The 22,735-nt window shown below is 38.9% G+C and overlaps 2 protein-coding genes across 11 annotated transcripts in view; one reads left to right on the forward strand and one right to left on the reverse strand.

The window, feature by feature from the left end:
• SLC25A27 (solute carrier family 25 member 27) overlaps window positions 1–8,243 on the reverse strand; it is a 31,278-nt gene extending 23,035 nt beyond the window's left edge. For 2 of the 9 annotated variants that reach the window (XM_019457331.2, XM_019457334.2), the window contains exons 1-3: window positions 7,926–8,239; window positions 5,203–5,394; window positions 2,967–3,051 (exon numbers count right to left, since the gene is read on the reverse strand). In XM_019457331.2, the coding sequence (XP_019312876.1) occupies window positions 2,967–3,051; window positions 5,203–5,394; window positions 7,926–8,031 (383 nt within the window). In that variant the 5' untranslated portion in view covers window positions 8,032–8,239. Of the gene's footprint in view, window positions 1–2,966; window positions 3,052–5,202; window positions 6,975–7,881 lie in introns of those variants that run through there. The other 7 variants (XM_019457338.2, XM_019457339.2, XM_019457335.2 and 4 more) reach the window with 6 other exon arrangements.
• A 198-nt stretch (window positions 8,244–8,441) lies between these two features.
• CYP39A1 (cytochrome P450 family 39 subfamily A member 1) overlaps window positions 8,442–22,735 on the forward strand; it is a 93,943-nt gene continuing 79,649 nt past the window's right edge. Inside the window, exon 1 of one of the 2 annotated variants that reach the window (XM_019457326.2) lies at window positions 8,442–8,851. In XM_019457326.2, coding sequence (XP_019312871.1) covers window positions 8,675–8,851 — 177 coding nt within the window. In that variant the 5' untranslated portion in view covers window positions 8,442–8,674. The remainder of the gene's footprint in view (window positions 8,852–22,735) is intronic. The other variant, XM_019457327.2, reaches the window with a different exon arrangement.

The following is a 22,735-nucleotide window of genomic DNA, read 5'->3' on the forward strand; positions in this document are numbered from 1 at the left end:
AGTTTCCCTCCTCTGAAGTAATCACAATTGCTAGTTTCTTATGGTGTCCTGGACGTAACAGTAATGCATTCACTGAATGCTTATTATGTCAGGCACTGTTCTAAGCAGGTTTAAAAACATCATTTCATTCTTATGTCAAACCTATGATATTAGTACAACTGTTACGTTCTCTTCACAGATAAGGAAACTGAGACATAAAAGCAGTTAAATGATAACTCAAATCACACAACTAGTAATCAAAGAAATTAATTAGAATTATCTTTTAGCCATTACATTAAGCTATTAATGGGAATATAAGTTATTATATTATATATTATATATAAGTGAGTGGAACATATATATTATATATAAGTGAGTGGAACAGCCAAGAAATAACGCCAGGAAGTCTGAGTGCAGACCACCCAGTCTTTTTTTTTTTTTTTTTAATGTTTATTTATTTTTGAGAGAGAGAGACAGACAGACAGACAGACAGACACAGAGTGCAAGCAGGGAAGGGACAAGAGGGGGGCGGGGACACAGAATCCGAAGCGGCTCCAGGCTTGGAGCTGTCAGCACAGAGCCTGATGTGGGGCTTGAATCCATGAACTGTGAGATCATGACCTGAGCTGAAGTAGGACACTTAACCGACTGAGCCACCCAGGAGCCCCTGGACCACAGAGTCTTAAGCACTAAGTTACAACTGATAGTGCACACACAAACATGTATGCATAAATACTCCTATTTAAAGGCATAAATGTAGAATGCCAGGCTGTATGCTGTTTCACACTTTGATTTTTCCCTAATAATATCTTTTAAGATATTTTTTCCTAATACTGTATCTCAAAGGTTATCAATTCATATAGAGCTGCCTCGTTTAAAAAGATTGTTTCATAGCATCCCACTTTATGGACACACCACAATTTATTTAAACGGTGTAATGTTTAAAAAAATTTGAAGATTTACAGGACGTTTGATAGGCCCTGCCAAATTATCTTCCATAGACTTTATATAATCTCCACTGCCACCAGTGGCCTACCAGAGTGCCTGGTTCTCACAATCATGAACATGGTACACCATGATTGTTTTTCTCTGTGAGAATCTCATAACCATGGCCTCCTTGGTAATTGTGACATAATTGTAATTCTTTAGGCATCTGTCTCTATTACTGTGTGCTCAGTGATGGCAGGGACTGTATCTTTTTCATTACGATAGCCTCAGTATTAAATACAGAACTGGCATGCCATGATCATTCAATAAATACTTACTGACTGAATTAATTGTTCAGACTGGGTCAAAGGACATCAAGCTCATCCACCCTGAGAGGTGACTTCATAGTGAAATATTTCCTTTGAACCCCTTATCTATATCTTTCACTGCTGGGGGGGGATTACAAAATGCAAGGACTATTAATCTATTCTATCACTAGTTCTGGAAAAGCAATTAGTGTAACTTAGTACATTACACTTTTTAAAAAACAGACCCAACAGATTTCACCTGGAAGGTGAAATTCTGCTTATTGCCCTTTCCTTACAGTTGTGACTTCGACTTTTTTTTTAGGCCAGGAAAGATATTATTACAGACATCATTATTGGTTAGTTATATAAAACTTACCTCAGTCTTTCAAAGCTCTGCATTATGCATTTCTGTATAAATATATCAAAATTTACCCACTTCCCAATTGATATTTACTTTTTTTATTATTTTATTTTTTTTAGATTTTTTTAATGTTTATTTATTATTACTGAGAGACAGAGAGACACAGAGCGTAGCAGGGGAGGGGTAGAGAGAGGGGAAGAACAGAATCTGAAGTAGGCTCCAGATTCTGAGCTGTCAGCACAGAGCCTAACACGGGGCTTGAACTCAGAAACTGCGAGATCAAGACCTGAGCCGAAGTCGGTCGTCTAACCAACTGAGCCACCTGGGTGCCCCGATATTTACTTTTTTAAAAAAATTACTAAATGGGTGATGGGCATGAAGGAGGGCACTTCTTGGAATGAGCACTGGGTGCTATATGTAAATGATGAGTCACTAAATTCTACTCCTGCAATCAACGCTACACTATATGTTAACTAACTTGAATTTAAAATTTAAAAATATATCTAATTAAAAAAAGAAAAAAATACTATTATCAACACTGCTACAGTCAATATCTTTGTGTGTGTGTGTGTTTATGCATAGGTACAAGTATTTCTGAATGTGATTATATCATAAAGGAAGAGTTGCTGGGTCAAAGGATTACACATTTAAACATTTTAACAGAAATTTTATTCTCAAAAAAAAGCTCTCTAATAACTTATATTCCCATTAATAGCTTAATGTAATGGCTAAAAGATAATTTTAATTAATTTCTTTGATTACTGGTGAGGTTGAACACTTTACATGTTTAACAAACACATAGTTTTCCCTTTGTGAATTTTGCCTGTTGATATCCTTTCCCTATTTTTCTTTGTGTTTTTATATGTTTTTAATTTATTTATATTTAACCTATTTATAATAACCTATGTTTCTGTTCCTGTTATAAACACTGTAAGTGATATGCACTTACATACATTATCTCATCTAATCGTACAAACACAAGAGCCTGATGGTAGGTATTACTTCTACAGCTAAGAAAACTGAAGATAAAAATGATCAAGTAATTTAATCAGCTTACATATATACTAGTAGAGCAGGAATTTTTGAGCCTCTCTCTGACTCGAAAGCTCTTTTCTCAGTAGAAAGAGGCATAAAGGAGGTGCTCTGTAAGAGTTCTTTTAACATTAAAATATTAAATACTATATATAAAACCTTAATATACATATGCACATGTTTGTTTTATGCTGTATGCAGTAAACGCTCAATTACTTGAATTTACATTGTAATTATTCTTTATTTTAAGCCTATGACAAGGCAGTTGTGGCATAAATGTACAATTTTATATGTATCTGATGGGTAAACATGAAAGCCTCGGGGGCAAGAGCACAGACTATTTTCAAAACAAAACTTACCAAAGAGGATAATGCTTATCTTCACTTTTGCCAAACACAACTTCACGGAGATGTTCATAAGTGACCATGCGCCCTCCAGAGTACACTGTGTAAAACAGATCATTTAAAACGTGAATTCGGATACATGTTTAATAAGACAAGAGGACATTTTGACCTGAGCTAGTGGATCTCTTTAGCTGTGTCTTTCCCTCATGCGCCCTATGCTTCAAACACGTGGGTTTTTCTTGATGTTTCTCTAAATGTGGCACGCATCAAGCCTCAGGCCTTCTCACAGGCTGGCTGATCTTTCTTGAATGGATTCTCCCTTCTCTGCTTTGCTAACTCCTCCTAGTCCTCCAAGATTCAATTCAAAGGACATGTTGTCTAAAAAGTGCTCTGTTCTAGACTGCCGTTGCACCTGCTGTGCTTCTCCTCTGTTCTCCCAGAACCACCCAGGCATACATCTAATAGGACTTTTATCACATTAATTGGAGATTAACTTGGCTTTGTTGCTTATCTTTCCATCAGACCGTGAGCTTTTCAGGGCAGGCTCTGTGTGTTTTCATTACTCTGTGTGCCCTCTCAAGGACAGAGCTTGGTACACAGCAGGGATTTTCCTTGAACAAACATGCATAACTTCATCAGATAACTTATTATATTAATTTTTCAGTCAAGTATCAAACATATGACATGAATCGTAACTGGAAAGCCATATATGATGATCAACAAAATACAAATGAAAAGAAATCAGAACAATCATGGGAAGCAAAGGAGAAAATTAAAAAAAAAAAGAATGGAAAATGAAAATCATTAAAATCAGTACATGGTATTCACAGAGAGCACTTTTCGTGATATTTCAGGAAGTCTGATCAAGGGTTTTAATGTATGCAAAAATATACGAAGCACCAAAACACCAACAGTCTCTGTACATACTTCTGGATAGCTCTTGATATATACACTCTTAACTTACTCATCTGAAGAACTGAAACTTTAAAAATAATAAGCTGGTGAATATTAAGTCTGGACACTTTTCTGGTCAAAGGTCCCTACATATTTGAGGAAATATTATGAATGTAGAGGAGTAAAATGCCATGTCTGTCCTACCTCCTTTTGAAACCAAGTTTTACATTCTCCCGTGCACAAGCTGAAAACCCAACAACTATTATGTTTGTGAGTGCCACTTTAGAAGCAGGGCAGAAAAGCATCTTCACTGGCTATGACATAGTTACAACTATTTTCCTTGAAGAATGACTGAAGGCCCACACAGGTAGTTAGGTAGCCTTGGAAACTGAGGCAAAAATCAGCTGCACTGCAATTACTCCATTGCCAGAATAGGATTAGTCATCCTTGTTTTCTTTCAGAGTTACCTAGTCTTAACATACGGGACAGACACTAGCGAGATTTGGCATTTAAGTCAAATAAATTTTAATTTGCAAAGAACAAGAAAAATTTAAATTTTGTGCTTTAAAGTTTCCAAAGTAGAGAAATGTATCGATTATTCATTTTTTTTTCTTAAAAATCTTCAAATGTGGGGCGCCTGGGTAGCTCGGTCAGTTAAGTGTCTGACTTCGGCTCAGGTCATGATCTCGCGGTTCGAGCCCCACCATGGGCTCTGTGCTGACATCTCAGAGCCTGAAGCCTGCTTCAGATTCTGTGTCTCCCTCTCTCTGCCCCTCTCCTCTTCATGCTGTCTCTCTCTCTCTCAAAAATAAATAAACATTAAAAGAATCTCAAACATGTAGAAGAAGTAGAGAAAATAACTCCCTCTATATCCTTGAGATTGATCAATTGCTAACATTTTTGCCATATTTGACTCATGTTTTTCTTTCTTTTTTTAAATTTTATTTTTTATTTTTTAAAATTTATATCCAAATTCGTTAGCATATAGTGCAACAATGATTTCAGGAGTAGATTCCTTAGTGCCCCTTACCCATGTAGCCCATCCCCCCTCCCACAACCCTTCCCGTAACCCTCAGTTTGTTCTCCATATTTATGACTCATTTTTTTCTTAATTAAAGTCCATTACAGACATCATAACAGTTCATCCCTAAATACTTGTATGTGCATTTCTAAAAATTTAAGGTGATCGTTCCTTAACTGCCTTAAATTGGTAGTCAATTTTCTTAAGAGAATATATATTCATTTATCACATTAATAGGAAAAAAGCTACTGGTTTTTGGACACGGCTAAACGCAAAAGCAGAGGACACAAACACAGCACTCATAACAAACTTACCAGATGGAATCAAGATAAATACCTACGTGTCTGTAAATGGCAGGTGTCACTCCTTGCCAAAGCTTTAGGAAGCCTTCTTCTTGAACAATCCCTAGAGCTGTGCGCACCATGCCCCTATAGGGAGCCGACTCTCTTGCACCGTCTCCCAACCGAGCAAGAGCCGCTTCTCCTTGCATTTGGAGTCGAGTTTTTGTGAGATCGAGGGGAAAGGTTGCTAACAAAGAAAAACAAAATGAGGGGGAAACCCGCAACATTCAGAGAAACCAACAAAAATTCTAAAATTCTAAAGTCATAGGTCTAATATTTTAGTCACTACAAGATGGGCGGTTCTCAAATTTTAGAGTACATCAGAATCAGCTGGGGAAATTGTGAAAAAGTATTTATTTCCCAGCCCCATGCTTATGGATTCTCAGTAGGTTGATGGGGGTTTAGAAATCAGCTGATTCTTATGCACTCCCAAATTTAAGAATCATTGTCCCAGATTACCCCCCAGATCACTGGGGGTGGGGGGGGGGGTAAGTGACAAGATTTGGGCTTTTTTTACTCAGAAATTTCAGCCTAAAATATACTTCAGTCCTTAATTTTTGCATTCCCATAGGAATAACTTCAGATATTCATATTCTGTGATGCCCCCTTGACTGCAACCATGATTGGGACACAATGTGACTTTTAGAATACTATACTACTTATGACAGGTTCCTAATAAATGCAGGTGAAGCTGAATTCTATAATTTCATGGGTGATGCTCACTGACCCCAAGTTTGAGATATGGAAGATGTAATACAGAGTTTATAATGTTGTCTTTTTATACAAGGGCAGCATGCTCAATATACTTTCGATTAAGGCACATACTGAATCGTTTTTCCAGCACTAAGTTTTATGTATGGCCTCCTCACAAGTACCCACTGTACTTGAAAACAATTTTTCTAATAATTATATTCTGAATTCAAGCTAGACATTTTACCTTGAAACGATGAAGCTAACTGGCCCACATTAGGAAGATCAAGCTCATAACTTTATAGGCATAATGTCTTGAATAACTTAAATAACCAGATTCAGAGAAGTTCATGCACATTATTGACATTACATGAGTCTTTTCAATGACCACAGCCTGACACAAAACCATAGTTACGCTTTTTCTAAGAGAAGACAGTAGGGGGGAAGGGAATATTAAATCTTACCACTGGTCTTTGGAAAAAATATCTTGCTGATAGTTCCCCTAAAACAGAAGTCGTTTGCATGAAGAGAATTTAAGCCATGCTTTCTTAACAGATGAGCCCCGAAAAGTCTTATGATATAGGCATGTCTATACCATGTGCCTCTCAAAATAATTTTCGTTTACTTGCTGGTTACTTAAATAACGCTTCAGGTTCCGATCCTAAATTGTTTTGTACTCAAACCATCTCATACTCTGATTTCCCCACCTCTCATGCCTAGCCCCCACACCATTCTCCACAAATTTTTAACAAAAGGAAGGGTTCTGTGCCAAAGCCATTGGTCACAGGGGGAAACTATCAAGTTAAAAAACAAACCAGCAAACAAACGAAGTGCAAATACCTAATTCAGCAATCTGATTTTGCATGTTTTAAAAAGCCGATGAAGTGTATCTCAATAAAAGCAATGAATAACAAAAATTTCCCATCAGCTTTAGAAAAGAATGAAGAAAACATAGAGGGTCCAAAGGGCAAGAGTGGAGGAGCATAAAGGGCAAAACAACAGACCGTTCTGGCTCTGCAGAAATACAAAATAATACACTTATTTCACAAGAGGACAAACTACCATTGCCTAACGGTAACACATCAAAGCCGTTGCTCCCCGCCCCCCCCCGTCCCCCCCGCAACAGGCAAGAAAATGAAAGGGTATTCTTAAAATGCACACAGAAGCCTTCAGAGGGAACACATAGGCACTCCGCTTACAAAATCCTTGGAAAGAACGCCACCTGCTCATGCAAGGGCATCCGAATTCTCTCCAGGTGGTCTCGAGTTTTCTCTGACTTGCTTATGCATATGTAACTGTCCATCTTCTACGCTCTTATGGTACTTGATATCTTCATTATTAATAATTAGCACAATGGAACTGTCTGTCTCTGCATGTGTCCCCACCCGCCTGTAAGGTCAGGGTTGAGTCTTTTAAGCTCTATCACCACAGTCTAGTACTGTAGCTATTATGACAATGTTGCAATTAATAAGTGACCCGCTTTGGACTTAGCATTTGACTTCTCAGAATCCTGCAAGGTAACCACAGTATAGATGAGCTAAGCTCAAGGAGGACAACTGACGGATGTTGAGTAGACGATCCAAAAGTGACAGGTTAATAACGTAAGTCCCACAAGTTGGTTCCACAACTTGGACCCAAAAGACAATGATCTAGTGAAGCTATGTAAGAATATGAATCAGATGATCTCAGTAAGGATGAAAAGTGGATTGTGTTTTTATTAGAAGGTCATCCTCGCGGAAGGGAAAAGGATTCCTACAGAGGAATGACCGCTCATGAAGCTTCCAAGAGTAGACACTCAGGCACAATGGCACACCTCTGAGGGAGACGCAATTGGAAGGAAAAGACCTTGGTGACCTCCAGTCCTCCTCGCAAGGCCGGCCTTGCCCCCGCCCTGCCACATCTGCCAGGCAGGTGTGCAAGAAGAGGGCGCAACCCAGCCGGCCGAACACCCCCGTGCCCCTCACCCCCACCCCCAGCGCGGCACCTCGACGACTCGCGGGGGAGGCCCAGGCGGGGGCGGCTGGGTACCTAGCTCGGCCACGGTAGCCGCGCAGCCCGACAGAAGGAACTTGCTCGCCCGGGGCCATCTCTGGGCGAGCGGCAAAAGCCTCTCCTCATCCTCTGGAACCGACATTCAGCAGCAAGACAGGACGACAGTGCACCCCTTCTGGCCGGCGCCCCGCGCCGCGGCTGGCCTGCCCCTCTGCCAGGGCGGCCCGTCCTCAAGCGGCGAGTGGCGGGCCGGGGACCATTTCCCTCGCTCGGCTCAGTCAGGCGGCCCCGCGAACCTGCAGCCTTCCTAGCAGCCCCGGCTGCAGCGGTCCACCGGACCGAGAGCAGAACAACAACGCGAAGCCCACGAGGCTTCTGGGAAATGTAGTCCGCCGGGCTGCGCGCCTCTTGGGCGCCATTCTCCAATTGGCCGGGAGCGAAGCTCCCTCCGCGCCGCCGGCCCCGGTCTCCATGGCAACGGCGCAAGTTCGCCCCGCCCTCCACCCCGCCTCACCCGCGCCCGTTCGGTCCAGCCCCAGCGTTTGGTCCGGGGTGGCCAGGGCAGGAAAGACAAGTGGAGGTGGGAGGAGGGAGCGATGCTGCAAAAGTCATCTAAAAATTGGGGCGGGGAAAAGAGGCTACAGTTTAGAAGGCAGACAAACTGCGGAAGTTGTAGCAGACAAGTTGGCAGGTCCAGTAGGTGCACCCTCCCAAGAGGGAATGAGCAAGTGCCACGGCGGCAGGATTTTTACCTTCTCTGATTGTGGAAGGCGCTAGACAAAAACATGGAACTAATTTCCCCAACAGTGATTATAATCCTGGGTTTCCTTGCTCTTTTATTATTCTTTCAGCGGAAGAATTTGCGTGGACCCCCGTGCATAAGGGGCTGGATTCCTTGGATTGGAGCTGGATTTGAGTTTGGGAAAGCCCCTCTAGAATTTATAGAGAAAGCAAGAATCAAGGTATGTGGCCTTAGCAGGTGGGGTTTGCGGAGGAGGTAATGTTTTCTTTTTTATTTTCTTTCCCGGGTTCTCAAATGCAATACTAGAATACGGAGAACATACCTAGATCCACAGATAAAGACGATCATTACTCAAATATTGACAGCTGTACCTTATGCAAGAGTTTTCGAAAGAAATAGATTTTTATCGATTATGAACAGATTTTTATCAGCTCGTAGCTGCCCTTTTGGAAGTAGATACATAATTTATAAATGCTAGTTACTTCACCGTAGTTTAAAAGTTCTAAGTGTATACACATTAGCTAACAACTTGCAATAATTCAGAAACACAGAAGTGAAATAGTTAAATTAAATTTATGAAAACGTGTAGTAAATACGTGTCCGAACTGAGATGAACACCAGGCTGCTGTAAAAATTGCTTACAAACGGTCTTTTCAAATTTAGCCTGCGCTGTATTTTCAGCTGGTGTTCTTATTTGATGATGATGAGATCCATTTTCACTGCATACTAAGATTAGTAATGTTGTTGTAGAGACGTTTTTGTCCTTAAAATAGCTTTTAAATACAGTGTATCTTTCAAAAACAGGATATAAGTTACTGCCAACTTTTTCCCTTTATTGCTACCAGTGCTTCAGTGTGCATTGCTGTATGTGTGTCGTGTGGTTGTGATGTTGGCACTTATCCAGTTGTTTCCTCAGAATAAATTCCTAAAAGTGGAAGTGCCTAGTCCAGTGACATAAATATTTAAATTGTTTATATTATTGTGTTACCCTTGCAAAAAAAAAAATGTAACAATATACACCTTTTCCTTTGAGTGTTCGGGATTGCCTACCTCCTCATATTCTAGCCCACTCTAGATACCATAATTATTGAGAGCCAGATATAGGAAAAATGATATCTTAAAAGAATGTTTCTTTGTCTCTGGTAGCCTTTCTTAGGCATATGATTTTAATAAATTTTAAGGAACGTTTTCACTGGCTTGTCTCAGAAGGTCAAGCAAGGTCAAAAAGATTATTGTTTTCTTCTAAAAGGTGTGTGATTTTGTATTTTACATTTAGGTCTATGATCCATTTTGAGTGATTACTTTTTTGGCGTGTGTTTGTGTGTGGTAAGAGTCAGGGGTGAAGTTAATTTTTTTCCCCAATCTGGATGGTCTCGTTGTTCTAATTGTTCCACTCTCCTTTCCTCACTGGTTGCCTTTGCCGCTTCTCAAAAATTAGTTGACCATATACATGTAGATCTATTTCTAACCTTTATATCCTAGTCCATTGATTTATATGCCCACTCCTTTGTTACTAGTACACTGTCTTAAATACTGTAGTTTTATAGTAAGTGTTTAAACCAGGCAGTGATAGCCGTCCATATTTCTCTGTAATTGACTTGGCATTCAAGATTCTTTGCATGTTATTATAAGTTTTAGAATTGGCTTGTCAATATGTATCATAAAGACTGCTGGAATTATGATTGGAAGTTTGTTAAATCTATTAGGAAATTAGGGAGAATTGACTTCATAATAATATTAAGTCTCCAAAGCTGTGAATACTGTCTATCTCTCCATTTTTTAGCTATATAATATCTTTCAGAAATATTCTGTAGTTTTTTGTGATGCGATTGTTAGTTATTTTAAGTATTTTATATTTGGAGGCACTCGTGGATAAAATTGCCTTAATTTTTGTTTTCCAGTTGTATCCCGTTGAAACATAAAAAATACAATCTGTTCTCTTTATATTAACTTTATTCCCTGTGACTTTGCTAAATTCACCCTATTAGTTCTACTAGCTAATTTGGATATTCCTTAGGATTTTTATACATAAACGATATGTCTTATAAAAAGATAAATGTACTTCCTTTTTTTCTGATCTTTATGCTTTTTGTTTCTTTCTCCTATATTATTACCATCAGTAGGACTTATAACATGCTGTTGACTAGAAGTGGTGAGACTAGACAAGCTTGTCTTTTTCCTAATGTTAGCGGAAACACGTTCAGTATCTCACATTTGAGTGTGATGTTAGCAGTAGATTTTTCAGAGGTGCCTATTTCAGTCCTGACCTTCAATCCATACCAAGAATTCACAGATGCCACCAGGGAATTAAATAGTGATTTATTACCTGTTCATCTTTTCCTAACTGCCAGTGAAATCCTTATCTCACCTGGTTCTACCTCATCCTACACCAAAACAGAAGCCTTTCATTTGTTTTAAAAGCTGCAGAGTATTCCCTAAATTATAATTTCCTTCAACAGTGACTTAATAATTGACATACAGTATTTTGTTTCCCATTTGGATGTGTGAAAATGTATCCATAGAATGAATGATCAGATTCAAAGTATAAAAGCATTTATAATTTAGAGTGAAGTAGGAAATCTTTTGAGAGTGTTTTGAGCAGAGGAATGATGGGATTTGATTTAAATCTTAAAGGTTCACTTTGGCTGCTCTGTTAAAAACAGGACTGTAAGAATAAAAGCGGGATAATTTGAAGGTTCTTTGCAGTAATTCAAACTTGAGGTCAAGTGGTTTGGAGAAAGCAGTGGAAACTCGAGAAGTAGCTGGGTATATGTTGAGGGTGGAAGCAGCAGGATTTCCTGGTTAATTGCACGTGGTGTGTAGAAGAATGCGAAGGGTCCAAGATGGCTCCAAGAAGTTTGGTTTGAGTAGCTAGGGAATGGGAGTCCAGTGAGATCGCCATGATTGCAAGAACTTACTCGAAGGGAAGACGTTATCAGAAGTGCAGCTTTAGATACATAGGAGTTTGGAATGTTGACATCTAAGTGGACATGCTGAGTTAAATAGTTGGATAAATGAATTTGGAGTTGCAAAAGACGTCCTGTGATGCACAGGTTCAACCTCTTTTGCCTGTCTTCTATAGCTATCATTTCCCCTAAAATTCTTTTCACATAATTCTATTTAATATTTTTTGCATTTCTATATTGTATTGTCTTTAGACTATTTCCTATAGTCTCCTTTGTGCTTCTTGTAATTATTATCTTTTATTTAGAAATGTCTTTATTGTTTGTTTCTTTCCTCAGTTCCTTTATCTCCTAATTTTTCTCTATTGTCTGGCTGTTTCTTCCATGGCTTCTTATGTTTCTTCTTTGCTTATTTCTTTCGCAGTTGGCAAAATTATTAGATTAATTTTTTTTTATTCCAAAAATAATTTTGCATTACAGGTTTTAGGTGCCCTATGGCAGAATGTTTTTGGTGAGTTACTTCATCTGTAAGGAAGTTCTGATGTCCTTTTTTGCCCTTTTTTAAAGAATTTTTCTTACAGTGGTGACGTTTTCCTTTTTTGTTTAACCATATTTTTATTTATTTTTTTTTTTACCATTCATTTATTTCTGAGAGACAGAGAGAGACAGAACATGAGCAGGGGAGGGGCAGAGAGAGAGAGAGGGAGACAGAATCAGAAGCAGGCTCCAGGCTCCGAGCTGTCAGCACAGAGCCCGACGTGGGGCTTGAACCCAAGAACTGTGAGATCATGACCTGAGCCGAAGTCAGATGCCTAAGTGCCTCCATTTAACTGTATTTTAAGGTGTTAAGTTGTCTTGGACCAGCTGTCAGCAGGAGGTTTTGGCTGGGGGCAGTTGCTTTCCAGGTTTCTTGACAGAGCTCTTTTATCCTATCCTCCCTTGCTACAGTGAAAATACAGTGCCTCTGTGCACCCATGGCTCCTCTGCTTTTTAGGATGCAACCTTTCACGCTTGAGCTCTCACTGCCTTTCTTCAATAGCAGCTGCTAGGAAAAGAGGTGACCCTTGTCTTCTCAGGTGTACTCTTCGCTTTTACAAGAAAGTGCTTTTGGGAGCCCACTCTCTGTGTTATCTTTTGCTACGTCCCTCAGTATCCGTGGGCTGTTTATCCTAGCCCATCTCATAGTGCTTCCAACTCTGTAGACTTCTTTCTCCTATCTCAGAGTGGGTGTTTCTGGGCTTTTCCATTGTCGAACCCCTTGCACATGCTCCTCGTCTTTCTCACGGTGCTGTGATAGCTTCTAAGAGCAGAGCGAAGAGTTCTACTGGTTTCAAGTGCATGGGTCATGCTTTTTGTAGTTCGTAGATTTTCTTCTTGTTGTCTAGCTCAATAATGTTGCTTGTGCACATATGTTTTTCTCCTTGTGGCTCTGTGTGGTTTCCAAGAAAGAAGTAGAACAATTAAGAAACACGTCACTGTGACATCACCACCAGAATTGAAAGGCTGTGTGCTTCTTTAAAGAAATGTGTGTGTTTTTTTCAAATAGGTCCATACTCTAAAGGCATGAACATATATACAATGAAAGGTCTTCGTCTCATCTCCGTCCTCTAACTGCCTACTTTCTCTTCCAACAAGAATGTTTCCATTCTCTTGTATCACTTTCAGAGGTATTCTGTGAGTGAAAAAATAAAACAAAACGAATTAGGGATGTTTGCTTCTGAAAAGATGGGGTAGTTGTACTTTCCCCTATTCCTCCCACTAAGTACAGCTAAATATGAATTAAACATTATATATAAAACAAACGTGAGATGATTTTGCAAGGTGGAGAGAGGAGAGCTGATAGGCTAGCGACCTATGAACAGGATCTGATGAACAATATGGTAGTGAATTTCCTTGATTTTTTTTTCTGCTTCATATATCTGGATTGGGCTCTAGAAACGCCAGCAACCTAGAGATGCCAGTGGGCACAGGCAAAAAAGTAAGCCCCAAGAAAAGCCGACTCTCTCTAGGTAAAGGTCCAAAAAAGGAGTAGCCTAGCAAGACAAAAATTTTAGGCTGTAACTGCTCCAGGCAAACACCACAGGGAAGAGAAAAAAAACATGGTGTCACCACAGTCAGCAAGTGCCAAGTGGAAAGGCTACCCCTGACTCCTAGCCAGGGTGAAATGAAGTAAAACTCGTCCCCTCCTAGCAATGGTAGTGGCAAAAGAGACCTAGAGGGGGATCTTGACTTTCCATACTGCTCAGCAATAATGAGGCCATCCCCACAACAGTGTTAATGGAGACCACACCTAGAGCATGGACTGTACCACCACTGAGGAATAACAAGCAGTCCCTCTCCTACGCACTGAGGTGGTGAGCCATGAACCTTAGAGGGTGAGCCAGGATTTTCACCACCATTCAGCAATAAAGAGGCTGCTCTTCAAACACCTCACCTCCAGGCCAGTGGTGTCATGTGAGAGCAGTAATGAAGAATCCCTTCTTCTCCCAGCCAGAGTGATATAAGAAGAACCTAGAAGGGAGACTTAGCATTCACCCCTACTCAGCAGTAATAAGGAGTTCTTCTCTCCCCATGCTGAGTGATGAACCTAAATTTCCATCCCCCTACCTGGCAACAATGAGGTGGCATCCCCTTTCCCATATCAGAATAATGCCAAAGGAAGCCTGGAAAAATGTAACCGTTAAATAAAATGCAGTGTCATAACATTATATCCAAAATGTTCAGATTTTAGTAGAAAATCACTCCTCATACCAAGAACCAGGAGGATTTCAACTTGAATGAGAAGAGACAATCAACAGATGACATAGATATTAGAATTATCTGACAAGGATTTTAAGACAGCTATAATAAAAATGCTTCAACAAGCAATTATAAGCATGCTGGAAACAAATGAAAAAAAAAAAAAACAAAGTCTTAGGAAAAAACAGAGAGTCTCTGCGAAGAAATAGTACATATAAAGAGGAAACATGGAAATTTTAGAACTGAAAAATACAATAACTAAAAAAGAAAAAAATAACTTAGTGGATGAGTGCAATGGCACAATGGAGAAGAGTGAAAAGAATCAGTGAACTTCAACATAGGTCAATAAAAGTTACCCGATATGAAAAACAAAGAGAAGAAAGATTGAAAGCAAATGAGCAGAACTTCAGGGACTGTAAAAGACCTAATATTTATGTCATCAGAGTCCTAGAAAGGAGAAAGAGGGTGGAGCTGAAAAAGTATTTGTAGAAAGTAGCACTGAAAACTTCCCAAGTGTGGTAACAGACATAAACCTACAGATTTGAAAAGCCAAGCTAATCCCAAACAGGATAAACCCAAGGAAATCCATAGCAAAGCGAATGAAAGTCAAACTTCTGAAAACTAAAGACAGAGATAATTTTTAAAAGCAGCGAAAGACAAATGGAACCTTATTATGGTAGGAAAAGAAACTGGAATGATAGATTCTTCATCAGAAACCATGTAGGCCAGGAGGACTAGCATACCATTTTTCAAGGGCTCAAAGAAAAGAACTGTCTGCCTAGAGTCCTATCTCCAGGACAAATATTCTGTAGGAATTAAGGAGGAATCAAGGCATTCTCAGTTAAAGGAAAATTGAGAGAATCTGCTGCTGGAAGACTAGCCTAAACAAATGAGTAGAAGTAGTTCTTTAAACAGAAAAGGACCAATGAAAGAAGGAATCTTGGACATCAAGAAGGAAGAAAGGACACAGTAAACAAAAGATGTGTAAGTGCAACAGACTTCTTTTCTTGAGATTTCTAAATTATTACCGGTGCCTGAAGCAACAATTATAACACTATTTGATATTGTCCTAGTTGTATGTAAGGGAACTACCTAAGAAAATTACATTACAAATGGGAGAGGGTAAAGGGACATAAAGAGAGATTTGCTTGAGTTGATAAAATGGCTACACTATGCAGCCACTGTGAAAGACAGTATGAAGGTTCCTCAAAAAGTTAAAAATCGGGGCGCCTGGGTGGCGCAGTTGGTTAAGCGTCCGACTTCAGCCAGGTCACGATCTCGCGGTCCGTGAGTTCAAGCCCCGCGTCAGGCTCTGGGCTGATGGCTCGGAGCCTGGAGCCTGCTTCCGATTCTGTGTCTCCCTCTGTCTCTGCTCTTCCACCGTTCATGCTCTGCCTCTCTCTGTCCCCCCAAAAAAAAAAAAAAAAAAAAAAAGTTAAAAATAAAGCTACCCTATAATCCAGTAATTGCACTACTGGGTATTTACCCTCCACGTACAAAAACACTAACTCAAACGGATACATGCACCCCAGTATTTATTGCGGTATTTATTTACAATAGCCAAGATATGGGAGCCCAAATGTCCATTAACAGATGAATGGATAAAGATGAAATGATACACACACACACACACACACACACACGCACACATATACATACAGTGGGATATTATTCAGCCATAAAAAAGAATGAAGTCTTGTCATTTGCAACAACATGGATGGAACTAAACAGTAAAATGCTAAGCAAAATAAGTCAGGCAGACAAAGACAAATACCATGTGATTTCACTTAAATGTGGAATTTAAGGAACAAACAAACAAAAGAAAAAGAGCAACAAACCAAGAAATAGACTCTTAACTAGAGAGAACAAACTGATGGTTACCAGAGGGGAGGCGGTGGAGGGATTGGTGAGATTGGTGATGGGGATTAAAGAGTACAGTTATCATGATGAGCATTGAGTAATGTATAGAATTGTTGAATCACTATATTGCACACCTGAAACTAATATAACACTGTATGTTAGCTATACTGAAATTAAAATAAAAAACTTTAAAAAGTGGCTATACTAACTGACTATAAGTTATATATATCTAATGTAATACCTAGAGTAATCACTAAAAAACTCTACACAAAAGGTCCACTTAAAAATAGTATAAATAAGTTAAAATGGAATTCTAAACAATGTTAAAATAACACACAGGAAAGGAGATAAAACAGAAAAGCAAAACCCAGGGAGAGTAAACAGAAAAATAAAAATAAAATAGCAGAGACTTAAACCGTAATATATCAATAATTTTAAGTTATAAATGGTACAAATACAATTATTGAAAGATAGACATTTGCAAAATGGATTTAAAAGTGATCCACCTCTATGATATATACTAGAAACTCACTTCAAGTATAATGAAATAGGCAGGTGAAAAACAAAAAACTATGGAAAAAGATATATTATGTAAGCATCAGTCAAAAGAAAGTAGGAGTGGCTATGTTAATAGCAGAAAAAGTACCTTCCGAGCAAGTAAAATTACCAGAGACAGAGGGAGACATTATGAGATAATTTATGACCATTATAAAATGGTCAGAAGGAATTAGCAATTCTAAATTTGTACGCACCAAACAACAGAGCTGTAAATTATGTGAACCAAAAACCAGACCTGAAAGAAGAAACAGACAAATCCAGTTATAATTAGACATTTCGACAATGCTCTCTTAACAATGGGTAGAACAGCTAGGCAGAAAATCAGCTAGACTATAAAAGACCACCAACCCAACAGATCTAATGAATATGTGTAGAGCATTCTACCTAACAAAGCAGGTTATGTATTCGTTTCAAGTGCCCATGAGACATAGGATAAGATAGACTATATTCAGGTCCACAAAACCGCACAAAATTTAAAATGATTCAAATTGTACAATGTATTCTCTGACTACAGTGGAATGAAACTAGAAATCAATAACAGAAAGATGACAGGAAACTCTGAACACTTGGAAACAAACAGCATATTTGTAAATAACCTATGAGTTGAAGGGAAATTCTTGAGCGAAATAAGAAATCATGCTGAATCGAAAGAAAATAAAAATGCAACCTATCAGAAGTTGGGGGCACAGCTAAAGAAGTGCTGAGAGGGAAATTATTATCACTAAATATTTTCATTATAAAAGCACATAAGTGTGAAATGAATAAAGCTTGTCTTTCAACCCCTTCCCCACGAAAGAGCAAAATAAACCCCAAGCAAGCAAAAGGAAGGAAATATTAAAGAACAGAAATCAATGAAATTGAAATCAGGAAAAAAATAGAGAAAATCAGTGAAAGAAAGAGCCAATCCATGACAAGATCAATTACTTTGAAAGACCTTATGCAAGAAAAAGAAGACACAAATTATTAATGTCAGGAATAGAATGGGGCATATCACTGCAGACATCAAATGGATGATAAGGGAACACCATAAGCAACCCTACACATAGAAATTTTGTCAACTTAGATGAAATGAACCAAGTTCCCCCCCAAAATGCAAACTACCACAACTATTCAGTATAAATTAGATAATTTAAATAGCCCTATACTATTTAGGAAATTGAGTTCATAATTTCAAAACTCCCAAAAAAGGAAATCTTAAGACCCAGATTGTTCTACTGGAAGTTATGCCAAATGTTTAAGGAAGAGTTGACATCAATTTTCTACAATCTCCAGAAAGTAGAAAAGAAGGGATCATGTCCCAGTGTATTTTATGAAGCTAGGATTACCCTGATACCAAACCAGATAAAGACAGCACAAAAGAAGAAAGCTACAGATCACTATTCCTTATGAATAAAGATGCAAAATCCTTAAAATATCAGCAAATAAAATCCAGCAATGTATAAGTGAATTATATGACCTATGACCAAGTGAGGTCTATTCCAGGGGTTTAAGACTGGTACAATATTTGAAAATCAGTTAGTCCAAACTCCCATATTAATAGGTAAGAGGAGAAAAAAAAAAAAAACAACACATTAACATTAATTTGTACAGAAAAAGCATTTGACAAAATCCCACACCCGTTCATGATTTTTAAAAACTCTCAGAAAAGTAGTAATAGGAGGAGCCTTCTTCAACTCGATAAAGAATATCTACAAAAAATTTACAGCTAACAGCAATCTTAATGGTGAAAGAATAAATGCTTCATCTCTGATTGGAAAAAAAGCAAGGATGTCTACTGCCACCACTATTATTCCACATGGTACTGGAAGTTCCATGAGTGCAATAAAGCAAGAGAAATAAATAAGAGTCAGAGGGAAAGGAACGAATAAAACTGTCTCTGCACATGCTGTGGCTGTTTACTTAAAGAATCTGGAATTAACCGGTAAATCCAGCAAGGTCACAGGATACAAAGTCAACACACAAAAATTAGTTGTATCGCTACATAGTAACAATGAACATGTACAAATGGTAGTTAAAAATTCAGTGCCTTTGCTCAAAAAGAGAAATAGGTGTAAAAATTATGAAATGTGTATAGGACTTTATTCTGGAAACTACAAAACACTGATGAGAGAAATCAAAGATGTTAATGAAGAGACATACTGTGTTCACATATTGCAGAAGTCGACATAGTAAAGATGCCAATTCTTCCCAGATTGATATACAGGTTTAATGCAAATCCTACCAAATTTCCTGTAAGGTGTGGATATAGACAAGATCATTTCAGAATTTATATGGAAAAACAAAAGAACTAGAATAGCTAAAATAATCTTAAAAAGAAGAATAAAATGGGAAGAGTCATTCTTCTCGATTTCAAGACTCATTACATAGCTACATTAATCAAGATTATGTGGGTGGAATGATAGATACAGAGATTGATGAAACAAAATAGAGAGCTCAGATGCGCTAAATGTTCAATTTAATTGCAAATGCAATTTAATGAAATAAAGATAGCCTTTTCAGCAAATAGCAGTGAAGCAATTAGACACCATTAAGCCAAAAACAAAACAAAATGAACCTTGACCTAAGTCTTCCATCTATATAAAAATTAACTCAAACTAGATCGTAGACTTCTATGTGAAACATAACACTATATGACTTTTAGAAAAGAATGAGAATGTCTGGGGCCAAAAAAACTAGTTCTTAGACTTGACACCAAGAGCACAATGTATAAAAACAAAAACTGATAAATTGGACCTCATCCAAATTAAAAGCTTTGTTTGTGAAAGACCCTGTTAGGAGACTGAAAAGACAGGCTGTAGACTGAGAGAAAATATTTGTAAACCACATATCCAACAAGGGACTGCTATCTAGAATATATAAAGAACTCTCGACACTGAGCATTGAAAAAACCCCAAGTCAACTAAAGAAATGGCAAATGACATAGGAACAGGTTATTGAAGGGGATATGCAGATGGTAAATAAACACATGAAAAAACGTTCAACATCATTAGACAATAAGGATATGCAAATGAAAACCACAATGAGGACTGCCTGGGTGGCTCAGTTGGTTGAGTGTCTGACTTGGGCTCGGGTCGTAATCCCATGGTTCGGGAGTTTGAGCCCCGCATCAGGCTCTACGCTGATAGCTCAGAGCCTGTGGCCTGCTTCAGATTTGTCTTCCTCTCTCTCTGCCCTTCCCCGGCTCGTGTGTGCGGTATCTCTCTCTCAAAAATAAATAAATAAACAAATAAACATTAAAGCCACAATGAGCTATCACTACACACCTATAAGAATGGCTAAATAAAAAATAGTGACAACCTCAGATCTAGTAAGGATACAGAGAAACTCATATATTGAAACTCATACAGATCACTCATATCTTGCTGGTGGAAATGTCAAATGGTACAACTACTCTGGAAAGCACTCTGGCAGTTCTTTCAACAATGAAGCATGCAGGTGCCATATGACCCAGCCATTTCACTTCCGGGCCCTTATCCTAGAGAAATGAAAACTTAACGTTCGCACAAAAATCTGTGCATTGATGTTTATGGCAACTGTATTTGTAATAGTCCCAAACTGAAAAGAACACAAATGCCCTTCAACATGTTTAAAAAACACTGTAGTACGTCCACACCATGGAGTACTACTCAGAAATGTAAAGGAATGAATTATTTTATTTAAATATTTATATTTATTTTTGAGAAAGAGAGAGTGAGGGAGGAGCGGAGAAAGTGGAGGACAGAGGTTCCAAAGTGGGCTCTGTGCTGACAGCAGAGAGCCTGATGCAGAGCTCAAACTCATGAACCGTGAGATCACGACCTGAGTGGAAGTTGGACACTTAACTAACTGAGCCACCCAGCTGCCCCAAGGAAGGAAAGAATTATTCTGCCAAGTAAAAAAAAAAAAAAAGCCAATCTGAGAAATTTCTATACTATCTGATTCTCTTTGTATAACATTCTGGAAATTCAGTATTATAGAAATGAAGACCAGGTTAGCAATTGCCAAGGGTTAAGGACGAGGTGGGGGTGAGAGGGAAATGGAAGCGACTATAAAAGGACAGCATGAGGCATCTTTGTGATGATGGAAACGCTCTGTACCTTGACTTCATCAATACCAGCGGCCACAATACCAATGTGACACCATACTGTAGTTTTGCAAGATGTTAACACTAGGCACAACAGAGTAATGGCTACGTGGGGTTGCTCTGTATTATTTCTTATAACTGTGCACTAGTCCGTAATTATCTCAAAATAAAAATTTTAATGAAACAACACACAAGGGCCATGTCTATGACATACTGTATGTGCTTGCCTTTGCTTCATAACACTCAGACATCATGCACAGAAGAACAAAAGCAAATCAAATAAGACCCAAAAAACGGATTTATAACATCGCACATGATCATTTGCACGATACAGTTTTGCGATAAGTTACCTTAAATACCATGCATCAGCAGTTACCTCAGTTATTCAATGTGTTTGAACTCATCTGCTCTGCACTGTGGCCTGGGTACCTATATGTGTTACAGAGGCCACTTTCCTAATTGGAATTCTCATTTGAACAAAACTTTAACCAACAATGGAAATCCTTCATCTGCTTCTAAATATCGACTAACAAATAACTATAGATAAGGAATACTGGAAAGTAATGCAGATGTCCAGATCACCAGTGTAAGAAAATGAGACTTCACTGTTAGGTGGCTTAACGGTTACAAGTCCGCAGTTGCCTGATGGGGCCCAACAGTGTGTCAGAGGAATGATCTCGTGCCATTTCAGGGTGGTCCTAGAAATGGTTGTAATATCGAAGTAGTGACAAGCATAATATTTCGAAATACTTACAGTGACAATGATGGGATATGAAAGTATGGGTAATTGTTCTAAGAATGTATATGTTGCATGTGATATTGTAAAGTCAGAGCCGCCATAGGAGGAAATGAGAAGGAGGGATTGGAAGGAAGAAGTGTATTATACTCACAGGTCCGAGAGTGTGGCCACTGGGTACCATGCAGGGCCACAGGGAAGAAAGAGTCAGGAGGCAGACATTAACAGCAAGAGAAAAGCCTGTGCCTGAGCCTTTGTTGGGGCTTCCTCAAGAAAGGCAAGCAGGGCAGGGAAAACAATTTAGGACTGGCTAGTTTGAATAATTCTTGCAGGCGTCGGGCCATACTGGTGGGGTCTAGTTGCCTGGTACCTGGCCTTTGGATGATTTCGGGCAGGGGAAATACTGACTTGGTGTGTGAGGGTTAGATAAGGAAGTAGATGGTGATATAAACTCAAGGTTGGTTATTTTGCATGTGAAAGGTATGCTCCTGGATGGCTGAGCCCTTTGCTCCCTCAAAGAATTGGCTAGCCCCAGGAGGACAATCTCTACCCAGTAGTGAAACTCCAATGCCAGAGCATCAAGAATAAGAAATATATATAATATAATGGCCCTGTGATGAATGGATGCCAAAGAGACACAGAATATAAGAGAATATAGTTGGAACAATGGTTTCTTTCGATGATAGAGTCACAGATAAGATTGGGGTTTGTTGCCTGCATTCATCATCGAAAAAAATACTAAATTACAATTTGAAGTCAATGAAAATAATGATATATTTTTCTCCCAATAAAGTCACAGACTTCCCGAAATCAAACTCTGGGCTAGTGTTTGTAGGCTGCTGGTGACCTGATGGAGGGCAGGAGTGATGATGTGGGATGACAGGGTGCATAAACATGGAGTTAAGAGAAGATAAGAGTGTGGAATCCATGATGCAAGTGAGCAAGTGCAGACATTCCACAGGAGCAGGGCGTCCCCTCTGTCCTAACCCAAAGGGAAGCATGGAGAATGGATACAAATGTGTATCTTTGCAAGATCTGGTGGTGACAATTTGAGAGTGCCCTTACTTGATTGCCTCCGTTTTCCTCGTGAGCTACGAAGCCGGAACTATCTCTGTGTGGCATGGGTAGGGCAGGTATCCAAGGGAAATAGTAATTTTGGAAAGTGAGACAGTGAACACATTAGAGGACTTTTCAGGATTGCAGGACATTGTTGCGTGCCCACAGATTTAAGGTAAAATCAGTCAG

This window comes from Panthera pardus, unplaced genomic scaffold (assembly GCF_024362965.1).
Source record: "Panthera pardus isolate Hobbes unplaced genomic scaffold, ASM2436296v1 HiC_scaffold_17, whole genome shotgun sequence".
Taxonomy (NCBI): domain Eukaryota; kingdom Metazoa; phylum Chordata; class Mammalia; order Carnivora; family Felidae; genus Panthera; species Panthera pardus.